This window comes from Neovison vison, chromosome 5 (assembly GCF_020171115.1).
Source record: "Neovison vison isolate M4711 chromosome 5, ASM_NN_V1, whole genome shotgun sequence".
Taxonomy (NCBI): domain Eukaryota; kingdom Metazoa; phylum Chordata; class Mammalia; order Carnivora; family Mustelidae; genus Neogale; species Neogale vison.
The window spans coordinates 65,893,258-65,909,571 of record NC_058095.1 but is presented as its reverse complement, the minus strand read 5'-3'; the positions used below and the strand labels follow the sequence as shown (position 1 = coordinate 65,909,571).

The 16,314-nt window shown below is 44.5% G+C and overlaps 1 protein-coding gene across 1 annotated transcript in view; it reads left to right on the top strand.

Annotated features, from left to right (window-relative positions):
• The first annotated feature begins 1,519 nt into the window (after positions 1-1,519).
• The window catches only part of LOC122907375 (cytospin-B-like), a 69,702-nt gene continuing 54,907 nt past the window's right edge, over positions 1,520-16,314 (top strand). The window contains 1 exon segment of the mRNA XM_044250265.1: positions 1,520-1,713. Coding sequence (XP_044106200.1) covers positions 1,674-1,713 — 40 coding nt within the window. The 5' untranslated portion in view covers positions 1,520-1,673.

The following is a 16,314-nucleotide window of genomic DNA, read 5'->3' as shown; positions in this document are numbered from 1 at the left end:
CCACTCTGTTAGGTGAAGATTAGAGTATAAACAGGCGGGCAGAAGATGGAGACCGGTTAGGAGGCAGTTGCGATCATCCTGGTAGGATGGTCCGTGGCTTGGACCAGGTGGTAGCAATGGACATGGTGAGAAGAGCTGAGACAAGGTGGCATTCATGATAACTATTCTGACATATTCCATCTACAGAGATGAAGACGACTATATGAGACAGCTATGGAAGAAAATCAAGATTTTGGCCTTTTTTTCTAGTTAAATCAGAGATGCTTATTAAGACACCTAAGTGGAAGTGTCAAGAAGGTAGTGAGTTAAATGAGTCTGGAATATAGAAGAGGGTACCAGGCGGAAAATATATAGGTGGTGCTTAAAAGCCACAATGTGGTGGGGGCAGCCAAGTTAGAGAAGAGATGACCAAGGTGATTATATAGATCACTGGGCTTGGGGGCACTCCTGGTGCTAGAGATCAAGTTGAGGAGGAGAAGGGCGCCTAGGTGGCTCAGTTGGTTAAGTGACTGCCTTCGGCTCAGGTGTTGATCCTGGAGTCTCCGGATGGAGTCCCGCATCTGGCTCCCTGCTCAGCAGGGAGTCTGCTTTTCCTGCTGACCTCTCTCCTCTCAATGCTTTATCTCTCTCTCTAATAAGTAAGTAAAACCTTTAAAAAAAAAAAAAGGAGAGGAGAGGAGGAGAGGCCAGCAAAGGGGATTGAGAAGAGGAGACCAGAGAGGCGGGGTCCTGCTGTCTGGACTCCTCCTTTTATGAGGAGCAGAATGATCAGCGGTGACCTAAGATGTTGATAGGTAACTTGGCCACAGCGTCCAAGTAATGCAGAGAGAACTAGCCATTCCACTCATGATTTTATTAGTTCTAAATATTTTTCACTGCAAGATTTACTTATTTTTAGCTGTTTTCACTGTCAGGTTAACTATGAAAGTTGTTCAGGGCGATTTCCATAAGTTCGTCATTTCTGATACGCAGAAGAACAGTTGCCGTAAGGATTAGTATGCATTTCATCATTTGTGGTAGTATTCATCTTGAATAACCGGCAGGTGTTTGTTAAAGTGTCACTCGTCTTCACGTCCTTCTCGAGAGTTGCTGGTGCGTCCGTTCCTTCATTTACCCAGAAAATCGCTTCAGCGCCTGTACCGTGCCAGCCCTACCTAGTTTTTCTTGCCCTGACATGAGATCTCAAGTCTCACGCGCAGCATCTTGCCTTTCTCGTGGCCCTTGGCGTCAGCCTCCCCGCAGTGGGGTTTTTCCAGCCTACCTGTCCAGCTGCAGTTCTCAGCGTCCGCCCCTAGAGGCCTGAAGTCGGTCAGCTGTTGCGGCCCTCCCACGCGTGGGAGGGAACCCTTCGGATGCTCCAGGGTGATATGCAGATGAGATGGGAGGGCACTATGCAGATGAGATGGGCGGTCCTCGCCGGGCAGGCCGGCTGGAGTTGCGGTGGGCGGGCCTGCTAGCGGACGGTATGCAGATGAAGTGGGCGGGACCGCCCGCGCGGGCAAGGAGCCGCTCCGCCGGCGGCCGCCGGGAACTGGAAGGCGCCCGGCCCTTTCTTTGACTGGAGCGGACCCGCCGGACGCCACCGCCTAGCCAGTCCGAGCCGGCGCAAACTCCAGCACGGCGGACACCTTGTCCGAGGCCGGCCAGCCGACCGCTGCCGGAGTCCGCCGAGCATGGGCAACCACTCGGGGCGGCCGGAGGATCCCGAACCAGGTCTGTGCTGTCGGCGGGGGTCGCGCCGCGCCCCCTCCCCGGCCCGGCGCCCTTCCCTCACCCGCCTTGCGGGCCAGCGGTCGCCGCGCTGCCCGCGGGCGCCCAGGGGGCCAGTGGAAAGATGAAGTTGCCGGGGTGTGATTCTTGCCTTTGGAATGCGCTAATGGGGTTGTGAAATTACCTGTGCCTGTTCCGCGACAAGGAAATGCCACTCACCGTAAACACGTACCTGGAAGCCCTGGGTCCGCCCGGCCGCAGCGAATGGGGCGGGCGGCAGCGGGTCTCGGTGGCCAGGAGCACGCAGGCCCGGTCCGTGGGGAGAGAGGCGTCGGGGGTGGGGGGCTCGGTGCCCACAGCCCTGTGGAATCTGACTTGCCCCTCCCGTCTGCCGCCCGGACGGTGTCTCCAGTACCGTGCGTGTAGGCAGTTCTCGCAGACTTTCTGGGCATTTGCGACGAAAAGTGTGACTTGGCAGTCGTGTTCTGGTTCATTGTCCGTTTTGCGGTGCCTCATTAGCATATCACACACTTTCTGGAGTCGCGTGGAAGGCGGCAACCCGTCAGCAGATCTGTTACTCATCCTCAGACCGAGGGCTTGATTGTGTCTGTTTCTTACCCAGAATAGTCCGTGCTTATTCTGGGATGCCAAAAACTTCGCCGGCTTATCAAATTTTTATTTCCTCAGAAATTAAGCGAGCCTGGTGGAGAGTCAGTCAGCTGGGCTCTCGTTTTCATCTTCTGGTTTATCATCCTGGCCTCCGGCATGGATTTAGATGCTGATAACCACGGGGTTGTGTTTAAAAACAAAACCAGAACATTCCTGTTCTGTCACAGGAAGGAAGCGGAATCTAATTTAGCCTCAAAAACTGCATCTCGTCTGATTGGGGAGAGATGGTCGACTTAATGCTGGAATCCTGGAGTGGCAGGTGGCTAGAATGTGTTCCTGGGGCAGAATGTGTTTGAAGAGGCAGAACTCTTCAAAATGTTCTCAAGGGTGTAATGTTTTAATTGGGTTTTGACCGAGGACGTTGAGGCTTTGAGAGTTAGTGACTTGGGCAAGTGACAGCCCTGTAAGCAGACTCCTGGTCTGTGTCTCCGCTGAGGTCCTGGCAGGGAGGCCGAGCAGCCTTAGGCTGTATCCTTGGGGCTGGGCAGGGGTGGGGTGCCTTGTACTGGTACCACAACCTGGATGGAAAACTTGGCCACAGGGGAACACTATGAAGAAAACATTTAGAGAGTGGGTTACTGCTTAGTTTACATAGGGCTAACTCTAAAATTGCACAGCAGGTATCCAAACCTCTTTGGGCAGAACAACCAATATTTGCAAAATAATGCCTTTGTCATAAACAGCACTATGATAAACTTATTAGGTGAAGCATATGTAACATTTTAAAAACAGCTCATTAGCACGCATCTGCCCAGGTCTGAGTAAAAACTCATTTCCTTTGTGTCAGAATTGCGAAGAGACCGCCCCTCTTGCTAGAGCCTTTAGAAGTTACTTGGGTTCCGATTTCTAAGTGATGTTGCTTTCTTTTTTTTTTTTTTTAGGATTTTTTTTTTTATTCAGGGGCACCTGGGTGGCTCAGTCAGTTAAGCATCTGCCTTCGGCTCAGGTCATGATCCCAGGATCCTGGGATGGAGCCTTCAGTTGGGCTCCCTGCTCAGTGGGAAGTCTGCTTGTCTCTCTCTCTCTCAAACAAATGAGTGAATAAAATCTTATTAGAGAGCAAGAGAAGACAGAGTAAAAGCACTAGTGAGGGGAGGAGCAGAGGGAGAGGGATGAGAAGATGCCCCGCTGTGTGGGCAGCCTGATGCAGGACTTGATCCATGATCATGAGATCATGATCTGAGCCCAGATCAAGAGACAGTTAACCAGCTGAGCCACCCAGGTGCCCCAAAGTGACGTTGCTTAAAACATTCTAATGGACTGGAGAGGGAAAGGACATTTCTATGCCAGGGACTTATTTTATTGCATTTTTCAAGAATGAATATAATTTCACAACAGGAACTTAATCTGATTTGTGACATGTAAAGATAACACCTGGAAAATCTTAGAGACTTGTGTTGCCTGAAAGTGTGAGTATAATTATTCTGGGATACCAAAAACTTTGCCGGCTTATCAAATATGGTCTTTTGATGCTGTAATGAAATGCTATAGGATGCATAAAAAATGTGGAAATTAGAGTTTTGTTAAAGATGGATGTATCTTCAGTCTGCTTTGGCATGAGGGCTAGCACAAGGTGGGAGCCTCCCACTCGCAGTTGTGGCTCATTGAGTTCCTCAACGGGTTGTCAGAGCAAGGGGTCCAGAATTGAGTGGTAGAGGTAAGGGGGAGAGAAGGAAGGCTGGAAATGGAGAGAGTAGGTCTGATTTTTTACCCAGGTCTTATATTGTATCACTTTTGTTCTTTGAATGAAGACCTTTAAAAGGAATTGGGGGGGGGGCTTCTGGGTTGGCTTAGTCAATCGAGTATGTAGCTGTTGATCTTGGAGTTGTGAGTTTGAGCTCCATGCTGGGTATATAAAGATTACTTTTAAAAAATTATCATTAAACAGAATTAGGAATGAAAGAAGTTCGTTAGAGACCTGACAAACACGAAAAGAAGTGGGAAGCCAGGGCTGGGGTGAGGAGAGTTTTATTTTATTTATTTTTAAAGATTTTATTTATTTATTTGTCAGAGAGAAAGAGACTGAGCTAGAGAGTGAGGCCAAGCAGGGGAAGTGGCAGGCAGAGGGAGAAGCAGACTTCCCGCTGAGCAAGGAGCCCAATGCAGGACTCAATCCCAGGGTCCCGGGATCATGACCTGAGTTGAAGGCAGATGCTTAACCGACTGAGCCACGCAGGCATACTGAGGAGAGTTTTAGACCATGATGCAGATCTGGCATGTATGAAAGGAAGCAGGGAGGTAGCAGGCTTGGGCAGGGAGAGCCTCAGAGAGCTGTGCAGATCTGGTGAGGTCTTAGCCAACTGATTGGGGGAGCTCCAAAACAGACTGCCCATTAGAGTCCCCGGCTAGGCAGAAATGGCCAGTCCCCAGGGCTCTTGTTGTGGTCAGTCACTGCTGGAGGTGGCCTGGGAAGAGTATACCTTCAGCTCAAAAGCCAGAGTGAGTCCTGGGATCCTGGTGGCCCTAAGAGCCAGAGGTGTCCGCTAACTGCAGTCCTTATAGCGGAATACTAAGTTCTTCCTCGAATAGAGGTCCAAGTGGCACAACTCATGGCTACCTTCCACAGGACCTCAGTTGCTTGGGCATGGTGGGTCCATTGAAAGGGCAGATGAGGTAAAATCTCCATCTTAGACCTCCCCTCCCCAGGCTTAAAAGGGCTAGGCTGCTCGTTGTCTTTTTCAGGTGGAAGCACCTTGTCCTCTCTAGGGCACACCCAGAGGAGAAGACAGGCTCTCGACTGCTGCTGCTTTTCTAGCACTGGAGTTGGCCAGGGGGGCAGCAGGTTTCCTCTTTTGTGGTGTCTGTGATCCTCTGAGCCAGGTCATTATGACTTACTGTGGTATTGCAGGATGGGCAAGAGAAATGGGTCAAGTAAGAGACATGAAAACTTTTGTAAGTGAGGGCAGCTAGAATGAGAACTCCCTACATATTTCCAGTTAACATTCCTTCAACTTCCAACCAGGTTGTCAGTACCTACATTATAAAGAGGGCTGCTGGGTCTAGTTGTGCAGGTTGTGCATGGTTCAAAGGCATCTGGGTATAAAGGGATGAGGGGGCCCACGTAGGGTTATATAATTCAGTGGAAGGGCTGTCATTTTGCAGTTTTGCCTTTTTGTATTCACACCAAGGGACCCAATATGCTGAAGGAGGCCTTAGTCAAATGTGAGTTTAGTAGGCTTTACCCAGTTTTACTACTAGCTGATATTTGCTTACTGTTTACTTTAAATTTACATGTATGTGTTCATTTTTTATTTTGTTATTTTTTTAAAGTTTTACTTAGTAATGTCTCCGCCCAACGTGGGTGGGGCTTGAACCCTCAACCCCGAGACCAAGAGTCACATGCTCTTCCAACTAAGCCAGCCAGATGCCCCTGCATATATGCGTTTAAACAATAAATACAAATGATATAAAACAAAAGTAAAAGCCTCTATTCAGACCCACTTTATATTAGTTATAGTTAACGCTAACTGGTAAAGACACCTCCCTAAGGAGCCACTTAAGACAGTAAAAGCTGATTTCTCCCTCACATCACGGTCTAGTGTGAGTCGGGGGAAGTCTGGGCAGCATATGGTTGTTGGAGACAGAAGCTGATGGACATTCACCGTCAGCGTCTGGCTGCCAAGTTGCACTGGGTCTGCCCAAAGTCAGGAGGGGAAGTTGCTCACGGAGGACACCGTAGGAGACTATAGTAGTGACTATAGTCAGGGGCCAGGCCTGGAGGAAAGGTGTACATTATCTTTCCTTGGGCTTCATGGGCCTGTCTCAGTCACATGGCCCCTCCTGGATGCTCAGAGACCAGGAAATGTCTGTGTGGAGTGCCAGGCAGAGGACAGCCCAGATGCTGTGAATACTGGCAGGTTCTTTCCAGGCTGTCAACCACACGTGTGTCAGTATTAAGAAAAATTTGATCGGGAAAAATTGAAAGACATGGAAACACTCATATATCCGTCACCTAGATCGTACAGTTAACATTTTGCTACATTTGCTTTATACCTCTGTCCATCTCTTCATCCTTTCATTTGTTGTCCCACCTTATTGGGGGGAGGGGACAGTTTCAAAGAAATGGTGCTTATCTCCGTAATTCTACCTAATACGCTCTACCTGTATTCTTTCCTGATTTCCTAGCTTTCAAGGCTCTCTACCAGCCCTCGCTGTGAAAGTTGAGGAGCCTAGTGCATTTTCACTACTATAGTCTTCTCCCCCCGCCCCACTGCCCCACACCACTCCCCCATTCCTGCAAGTCATACTTAAATTTTCTGAAGCTCTTGTTAGTCTGGTAGAATGCCGAAGGTGGGATATAGATGGTGGTTATACAGTTTTTCACTGTAAAATTTGCTCAGCTTGGCTGTATGAAATTGTCATATAAAAATGTTTAGAATTCGGGGCTCCTAGGTGGCTCAGTGGGTTAAGCCTCTGCCTTTGGCTCAGGTCATGGTTCCGGAGTCCTGGGATCAAGCCCTGCATCGGGCTCCCTGCTCAGCAGGGAGCCTGCTTCCCTTCCTCTCTCTCTGCCTGCCTCTCTGCCTACTTGTGATCTAAATCTTTTTTAAAAAAATGTTTAGAATTCTAAGGAAATCTATTGTTTATGACCTTTTTCTTTCTCTTCTTCTTCTTCTTTTTTTCCACCTGCATTTCTTTTGAGCCAAAGGCACAGGCTTAACCCACTGAGCCACCCAGGCACCGCTCCACCTGCATTTCTTGACTAACCAACTTTAAACAATGTCCTTAGCTAGGTAAAAAAGGGTATAACATCCCAAAATTTCTTCTGTCTTTTCCACATTACCCTCCATACCTTGTCTCGGTCTGCCTCTCAATCTTGCACGTGGCTAGAATGTTCTGTTTCTTGAGCATATAAATTAATGGATTCTGTTGGCATTAGTTTTGGATTTCAAGGATTCATCAGAGTTTTTACAATATTCACTAAGAAGAGAATATAGTATACAGTTTTCTCAGATGTGTTCTGTACCGTAGAAGAATTTCAGAGTGGAACTAATGTTCCAAGAGACATACTTGGAAAATGTGCTCTTTTGAGATTAAAAATGGTGTATAAATCAAAGATCCATGATAATACATAAAAAAACCAGATAAGATCAAATGTATCTGTCACTGTAATAAATGTGAATGGGTTAAAATCTGCATCTAAAAAAAAGATCACCCTCCTGTAGCTTAAAACAGGAAACAAAATATAATATATATGCTACAGAAAATCATATTCTGGCAGTACTTTCATTTTTTTAAAAAATTATTTATTTGTCAGAGAGAGGGAGCACAGGGAGCCAGAGGGAGAGGGAGAAGCAGGCTCCCTGCTGAGCAAGGAGCCCCACATGGAACTCGATCCCAGATGCTGGGATCATGACCTGAGCCAAAGGCAGCCACTTAACCAACTGAGCCACCCAGGCGTCCCAGATACTTTCATTTTTAAAATCAAGTCAGTTAAACTGTGAATAGTTAAGCTTTCAAGGTCAGCATCTTGTTATTCTATGTATAAGAAAAAAAATTTTTTTATACTTTTTATATAAGAAAAATTTAATAGCCACTATTTAAGGGGATCTTGGATTAATATTCAGTTCCATTTATAAACTTGGTAATAAATTTAAAATATCTTTAATTGTGTTTTTTAGTTTAATGTATTTAGGTTCCTATTAGGTCTGATGACAAACCAGTCCAGTTCTTTAAAGGCTTATAAGTTTAATAATTACATTTATAAACAGTGATTCTTAAATCGTCACATATTTATGAGCACATATTCTCTCTCCTTGTGTGCATATATGTAGATGCACACTTAGAAATTAAGATCACAAATTACTCAGTTGTACCTTTTAGATTGGAATCATGAGGCTGATCTGAGTTCTTTTTTAAAAAAAATATTTTATTTTTATTTATTTATTTGAGAGACAGAGATCACAAGTAGGCAGAGAGAGAGGAAGAGAAGCAGGATCTCCGCTGAGCAGAGAGCCCGATGTGAGGCTCAATCCCAGGACCCTGCGGTCATGACCTGAGCCAAAGGCAGAGGCTTTAACCCACTGAGCCACCCAGGCGCCCCTGATCTGAATTCTTAATAGGTCCAATTCTCCTAAAATTAAAAATGGAATTTCAAAATGTAGGTATTAATATATAACATTGCTCACACACATATGTAATTATATAATTACTACTCATTTAATTCTTGTAATTTTAAAAGATTGTATTTATTTATTTGAGAGAGAGAGAGCACGCGATTGAGAGAGCACAAGCGGGCAAGCAGACTCCTGCCTGTGTGTGTGTGTGTGTGTGTGTGTGTGTGTACGCGCGCACACACACACACACACACACACACATATGCACGCACTTGAGGGGGAGGGACAGAGGGAGTAGCAGACTCCCCACTGAACAGGAAGTCAGACCTGAGGCTCCATTTCAGGACCCTATGACCTGAGCCAAAGGTAGACGCTTAACTGACTGAGCCACCCAGGTGCCCCCATTTAATCCTTTTAACTACTTCTCTACTTAATTCTAAACCATTTTAGGATTAAAAGGTAGTTTACAGGGGCACCTGGGTGGCTCAGTGGGTTGAGGCCTCTGCCTTTGGCTCAGGTCGTGGCCCCGGGTCCTGGGATCAAGTTCTGTATTGGGCTCTCTGCATGGTGGGGAGCCTGCTTCCCCCTTTCTCTGTCCTCTGCCTGCCTCTCTACCTACTTGTGATCTCTGTCTTTCAAATAAATAAATAAAATATTTTTTAAAAAGTAGTTTACATAAGCATTTTGTTATGAATAATACAGGAATTTCATCCCATGTGATTCTGGGGGTTGCCTTTTCAGGTTGCTGAGGTTTTTGAGCAACAGAGACCTTGGGCAGGGAAAGGATAAGAACGGGATTCTTACCCTGGACTCCAGATTTGCACTAGAGCCCGTTTTGTTGTGGTTAGAGCATATTTGCTTTGAGCCCATACAATAATAGTCTATGCATGATAAATTTTCTCAACCTTTATGTGAGGATGTCTATTATTTTGCCCTCATCCTTATTGATAGTTTGTACGCATGTAGTATTCAATGTTCAGGATCTTTGTAATCTTTCTGTAACAATGACTTCAAAACATGGAGAAGGAAGTGGTCATAATACCCATGTACCTTAGATTTAAGTTGTGTTTTCCTTAATTCTTACAGTTCATAATTGGGAGCCCAAGATCTTCATTCAAACGGCCACATCACTTGGTTAGATAGAGTTTGTACTTCTGTGGCACATAATAGATGAACATTTCCCATCTAACTCCAAAGACTTTTAATAGAACACTACCTGATTTTCTTACGCTTTCCATCTCTCTTTTTTTTTTTATTCGACAGAGATCACAAGTAGGCAGAGAGGCAGGCAGAGAGAGAGAGGAGGAAGCAGGCTCCCCACTGAGCAGAGAGCCCGATGTGGGACTCGATCCCAGGACCCTGAGATCATGACCTGAGCCGAAGGCAGCGGCTTAACCCACTGAGCCACCCAGGCACCCCCACTTTCCATCTCTTAAGGTGATTTCTTGATAGTAATACAAAGGGTGATTTAATTGTGGATATCTCTCATGGCTTTGTCTGACTTACTGAGTCAGTCTACTGAAACAATAGTATCAGTTAAAGACCTTCCTCCCCACCACACACACACACACACACACACACACACCCCTACCCACCCACCAAGTACCTTAAATCAGACAGGACCTTCTACATTGATAAAAGTACAATTCAGGAAGAAAGAGTAGCAGTTATGTAATTCATCACACTAACTAGCACACCTTGGAAGTTACTACAGTTAGAAATGCATTTTAGAAACCTCATGAGTAAAAAGGAGAGAATTCAGCAATATGTCTTACACAGTTTTTCTTTTTTTTCTTTTTTTTTTAAATATTTAATTTATTTATTTGACAGAGAGAGATCAAAAGTAAGCAGAGAGGTAGGCAGAGAAAGAGAGAAGAGGAAGCAGGCTCCCCAATGAGCAGAGAACCCGATGTGGGGCTCAATCCCAGGACCCTGAGATCATGACCTGAGCCGAAGGCAGAGGCTTTAACCCACTGGGCCCACCCAGGCGCCCCTACACAGTTTTTCTAAATTGTTCATGGGATGGTTAAAACGTTGATCTGTTCTGTACCAGAAAACCTCATGACAATCTCTTAAGGGAAATTTTACCGGCACTCTGCGATCATAATGCAATAGAACTATAGGTAATAAAAGTTGAAATTTTTAAAACTTAACCCGTTTGGAAAAGTTTGACCCAAATAGAACTGAGAACTATAATTTATTAAAAAATTATTGTAAAGTTCTCCCTAAAGTTAGAAGTAAGCAAATTCATTCCTCTGAAATTTTTTGATATCCAAAAAGAAACAATGAAAATAAGTCAATTATTATACTCAGAAATTAGGAAATAAACAAGAAAAGAAATTTGGGAAAACAGGAAGGTGTTTTTTGAAAGGGTAAAAATTAATGAAACAGGTAATTGTGTCTGTTTCACTTTTCTCTTACTTTCAGCATTTAGTACATTGCCTGATACTTGTTTGGCACATAGTATTTGTTGAATGAATAAACCAAAAAACCCCACTTGAATTGAAACATCTCAGTGTGTGTTCTTTGTTAAAACAATTAAGTAGATAGAACTGTAGTTAGACTGATGACAAAACAACAGAAATGCCCAAAATTTGCAGTGTAAGAATGTATGTAATCAAAGATGTGGATATTTTTAAAAAATAGAATAAAATTAGAACATTTTGATGAAATTGAAAATGAAACTACTAAAATCAGTTCATGAAGAAATAGAACACTCAGACAGAAAAGTAATCTTGGAAGACATCACAAAGTAACTTAAAAGCTCCAAAAATTATCCTGAACCTGATTGTTTAATAGGTAAACTTTCTCAAGTACAAAAGATATAATTTCCATGCTAAAGTTATCTAGTGCATTGTTTTCCAAAGATTACTGTACTATGGAAGATACAGGTAATAGTTTAAGGTATATACACGTGACTATTTCTTAATTTAATAATGAATTTAAAATGTGTTAGAAAATTATATCTATTACATCAAATCTATGTTGCTTAGGATGAGGTTAGGGTAAAAAATGAGCCAACATTAAGTTTATGCAGAAAAATATTAAATCTATTGTCATAGGACAAGTAAATGCAAATATAGCCAGAATTATAAAGGTGATAAATAATAGAAACTTGGAAAAAATTCTGAAGTACATAAAAGATGGAAAGCATTCCCGTTTGTTTTCATATAAGTAGTACTAGTCTATTAATACTCTTCCTGATACCAAAGCCTTTCAAAGATAGAGCTAACAAGGCAAGCTGGAGTACGTTCTTCCTGATGTTAATATACAAGTCCTAGATGAAGTATAAGCCATATTTAATCCAACTAAAAGTACAATAACATTATATAAATTCACACCGAAAGTAAATTGAAAGAGAAAATAAAAACTTTCATCTTACTTCATGTCAGTAATGCATTTAATACAATTTAACATCTACCTCAGAAACATTTAATAAGAATGAATGGATCCTTTCTTAAGATAATAAATAAAATGGTCTGAAAGCCGCACACACTATGCTTAACAGGAAACTGAAAACATTCCTGTAAAGGTCAGGAAAATAACAGCGGTCCCCATATGGGACACTGTTTCTAGATAGACGAGCCAAAGCTATATAATTTTTTAAAATAATAATATTTATTGAATGAGACAAAATTAGCATTATTTCTGGTACAATAATTTTCTTGCAGAAATAGCAGGGAGGGTTAACTGAAAAACTATTAAAACTAATGAGAATTCAGTGAACAGCTTAGAAATGCACATACCCATATATGATATGTCATATATGTATGAATATGCATGTGCATGTACATGTTGTATGTATATACGTTGGGGTTGGTGTGTGTGTCTAATAGTAGCTTTCTTTTTTTTAAATTAACATATAATGTATTATTTGCCCCAGGGGTGCAGGTCTGTGAATCATCAGGCTTACACATTTTACAGCACTCACCATAATACATACCCTCCCCAATGTCCAACACCCAGCCACCCTATCCCTACCCCCCACCCCCCAGCAACCCTCAATTTGTTTTGTGAGATTAAGAGTCTCTTATAGTTTGTCTCCCTCCCAATCCCATCTTGTTTCATTCCTTCCCTCCCAACCCACCCTGCCACCAAACTCCTCATATCAGAGAGATCATGTGACAGTTGTCCCTCTCTGATTGACTTATACCCTCTAGTTCCATCCACATCCTCGAAAATGGCAAGATTTTGTTTCTTTTGATGGCTGCATAGTATTCCTGTGTGTGTGTGTGTGTGTGTGTGTGTGTGTGTATGTCTCACATCTTCTTTATCCATTCATCTAACAGAAGCTTTCTTTATGCTAGTAATGACCCAACACAGTGGTCTGTAAGAAGGTCACATTCACAGTGTGAACAAAGTGTGAGATCTGGGGGAGAAATAGGGGATGTAAAAGTCCTCTGTGTAAACTATAAACTCGTAGAAAGTTAAAACCCAGTGATAACACAGACAGCCTCTGTTAAATGAAGGTATTATCCTTCATGCATATATGGTGGGTTTTAAAATCAGAAATCATTGTTGAATTTTTTCAAATGCCTTTCAGACTTTATCTTGATGTTATTTTTCTTCTTTATTTTTTTTAAGATTTTATTTATTCATTTGACAGAGATCACAAGTAGGCAGAGAGGCAGAAAGAGAGAGAGGAAGGGAAGCAGGCTCCCCACTGTGCATAGAGCCCGACCTGGAGCTCGATTCCAGGACCCTGGGATCATGACCTGAGCCAAAGGCAGAGGCTTCAACCCACTGAGCCACCCAGGCACCCCTGATGTTATTTTTCTTGTTAGACATAATGAGGTCATGGGTTTGAAAAGTTTTGCCTCACAATGACATTTTTTTTAAGATTTTATTTATTTATTTGACACAGAGAGATCACAAGTAGGCAGAGAGAGAGGGAGAGAAGCAGGCTCCCTGCTGAGCAGAGAGCCCGATGCGGGGCTCGATCCCAGGACCCTGAGATCATGACCTGAGCAGAAGGCAGAGGCTTAACCCACTGAGCCACCCAGGTGCCCCTATAATAACATTTTAAATCCCGTTTTTCTTAGTACCCCTTTTGGATTTTTTTTTTAACATGAAAGATGAATTAGCCTAAGTTTTAATTCGTTCCTTGTTGGCTTATATATGAAAAAGAGTGTGTGTGCAAACTTAACTCTGAACTTTGATAACTTCGGTATGTTATAATTTTGTTTTTATACTTTTTTTTTTCAAGTAAGCTCTACGCCCAATGTGGGGCTCAAACCACGACCCTGAGATAAGGAGTGCCCCACGCTCCACCCGCTGGGTCAGCCAGGCCTCATTATGATTTTAGATTTTTAAACTTTCTAAGTCAGAGAGGTATTTTGTGAGCAGAGGAGACTAGGGTTTTCTCTGTTGAGCATGTCTCCCAAATGTGCCTTAGGAAGGGTATTTCTAGCCTGTTGAATTCTGTTTTCCTTTCTTAAAATTTTTGAGAGAGAGAGAGAGAGAGTGCATGTGTGAGTGGAGGGGAGAGGCAGAAGGAGAGAATCCTTGAGCAGACTCCCCACCAATCGGGCATCCTGACGTGGGGCTCGTCTGACAACCCATGAGGTTGTGACCCAAGGGGAAATCAGGACTCCTACACTTAGCCCATTGAGCCACCCAGACAACCTTATTTTCTTAAAATTTTCATATGGCTCCAATCAGATGAGACCAGCCTATGTCATAGGAGTGGCCTGAAAATACTGAGCATCTTGAAGGTTTGAGCGTGTCCTCCTGAAGATCTTGCCGTCCCATGACAGAGCGCGCTCCCTGGGATCATCCTCCCACCAGACGCGTCCTCGGCCCGTCGCGGCCACACACTCACAGCTGTGTCTCATGAGAAGCCATCTCCCCATGTGCCCACCCACTTCCCACCCAGCCTTCAAGGCCCTCCAGTGTCCCCCTTCACGTGGACCTGGCGAGACAGCCTGATCTTCTCCAGCTGACTGAGAACTACCTGAGAACACTCGCTTGTCCTAACTCCTCTCCACCGCCCCCAACGCTCCCTAGAGGCCCCAGCAAAAAAGCATGGGTTCAGTGACTCGGTGGCACCCATCCCTTGTATTTCCTGGAAATTTTTTAATTCTCAGAAGGTAGTCTTTATATTTTAAAACTGATGTAGTTGGCCAAATATTTAAAAACTGAGATTTAAAAAAAATCACTTCATGTTATGAACTTCAGAAAAGCTTGTTTCACAGAAAGAGATTTTCCACATTCCACACCACTACAAAGATAACCCCAGTATCTGTGGGCCAGCCGCTCCCGGGGGCCCTGGCACAGGGCGCCACCCCCATCCCAGAGGCCCAACAGGCCCCCAGCTCCATTGCCCTCTGCGTTTTTACAATTCCCACCTATTCCTAAATACTCTCTTACCCATATCCTTTTGCCCCATTCCTTGTTTTTAACCCCTTTTCTGGAAAAATCAGGCTTTTCCCCCTTCGCTTCTTTATCCTCCTTTCATTGCCAACCTCATATTTCTAAATTGAACTAATTACATGTCAGTGTGAAGATTAGGGGTTATGATAAACCTGGGAAGGTAAGGTCATAAATTTTGACCTGAAACTATATATGATGAAGAACCAGTGCCCACAACCTCCCAAGCCCTTGAAAATCCCCTTTGTTTTATCTGCCAGAGAATTCATTTTCTCCCTCTAATTGGTCCTGCTTTTCTCTCTAGCAGCAGCCAAATTAAAAAAAAAAATGATTCTTGGAAGGTTAAATTATCAGCAGTCTAACCTTCTGATTCATTAACAGATAAAACAAAGAGTCTATTCATAGTGGTCATAGGTCATGAAAATGATACGTTTATAGGTAAGTTTTGGTCTCTTCTGGCGGCCTTTCCATGCGAGTACGTTACAGCGTGCCCACGTTCGCTGCACTTATGTGCTGGCCCAAAGATGGGGTGAAAGGGTTTCTTTTTGGAGGTTAGCAGAATGTGTGCGGTGGGGAGGAAGTTATGTCTGTGTGTGTGTGTTTGTGTGTCCACGCGCCCCTCACAGCTTCCCTGACATCCTGACCTTCTGCGGCATTCTGCTTTAGCATTTGACACCTTGGTAGGGACTTTCACTCAGGAATTGGAGGTGATTAAGAAAGAGGAAAGAATGAAGGGTCCCTGGATGGCTCAGTCAGTTAAGCGTCTGCCTGGCTCAGGTCACGACTCCGGGGTCCTGGGATGGAGCCAGGTGTCAGGCTCCCTGCTCAGTGGGACTCTGCTTCTCCCTCTGCCCCTCCTCTCTCATTCTCTCTCTCTCTCTCTCAAAAATAAAAATCTTCGGGCACCGGGGTGGCTCAGTGGGTTAAAGCCTCTGCCTTTGGCTCTGGTCGTGATCCCAGGGTCCTGGGATCGAGCCCCACATCGGGCTCTCTGCTCAGCAGGGAGCCTACTTCTCTCCCTCTCTAAATGGTGGGATTTGGAGAATTCCAGACACATCAAGGAGGATACGGGAGGGAGCGCCCCCAAGAGGGCTTGGAAGCCCCGTGCTCACCCCCGACCTTGCATATTTTCCCTGGGGCTGTTCCTGAGTTGTCTTTTTTTTTTTAAGATTTTATTTATTTATTTGACAGAGAGAGATCACAAGTAGGTAGAGAGGCAGGCAGAGAGAGAGGAGGAGGCAGGCTCCCTGCTGAGCAGGGAGCCCGATGCGGGACTTGATCCCAGGACCCTGAGATCATGACCTGAGCCGAAGGCAGCGGCTTAACCCACTGAGCCACCCTGAGTTGTCTTTTGTGTAGTAAACTGATCATCTAGTAAGTGGACTGTGTCCTGAGTTCTGTGAGCCGTTAGAGCGAATTATCAAACCTCAGGTGGGGCTCGTGGAAACCCCCAGTTGGTAACGAACGGGTTGATGAGAAGTACAGGCGACAGTCTGGGACCTGGGACTGG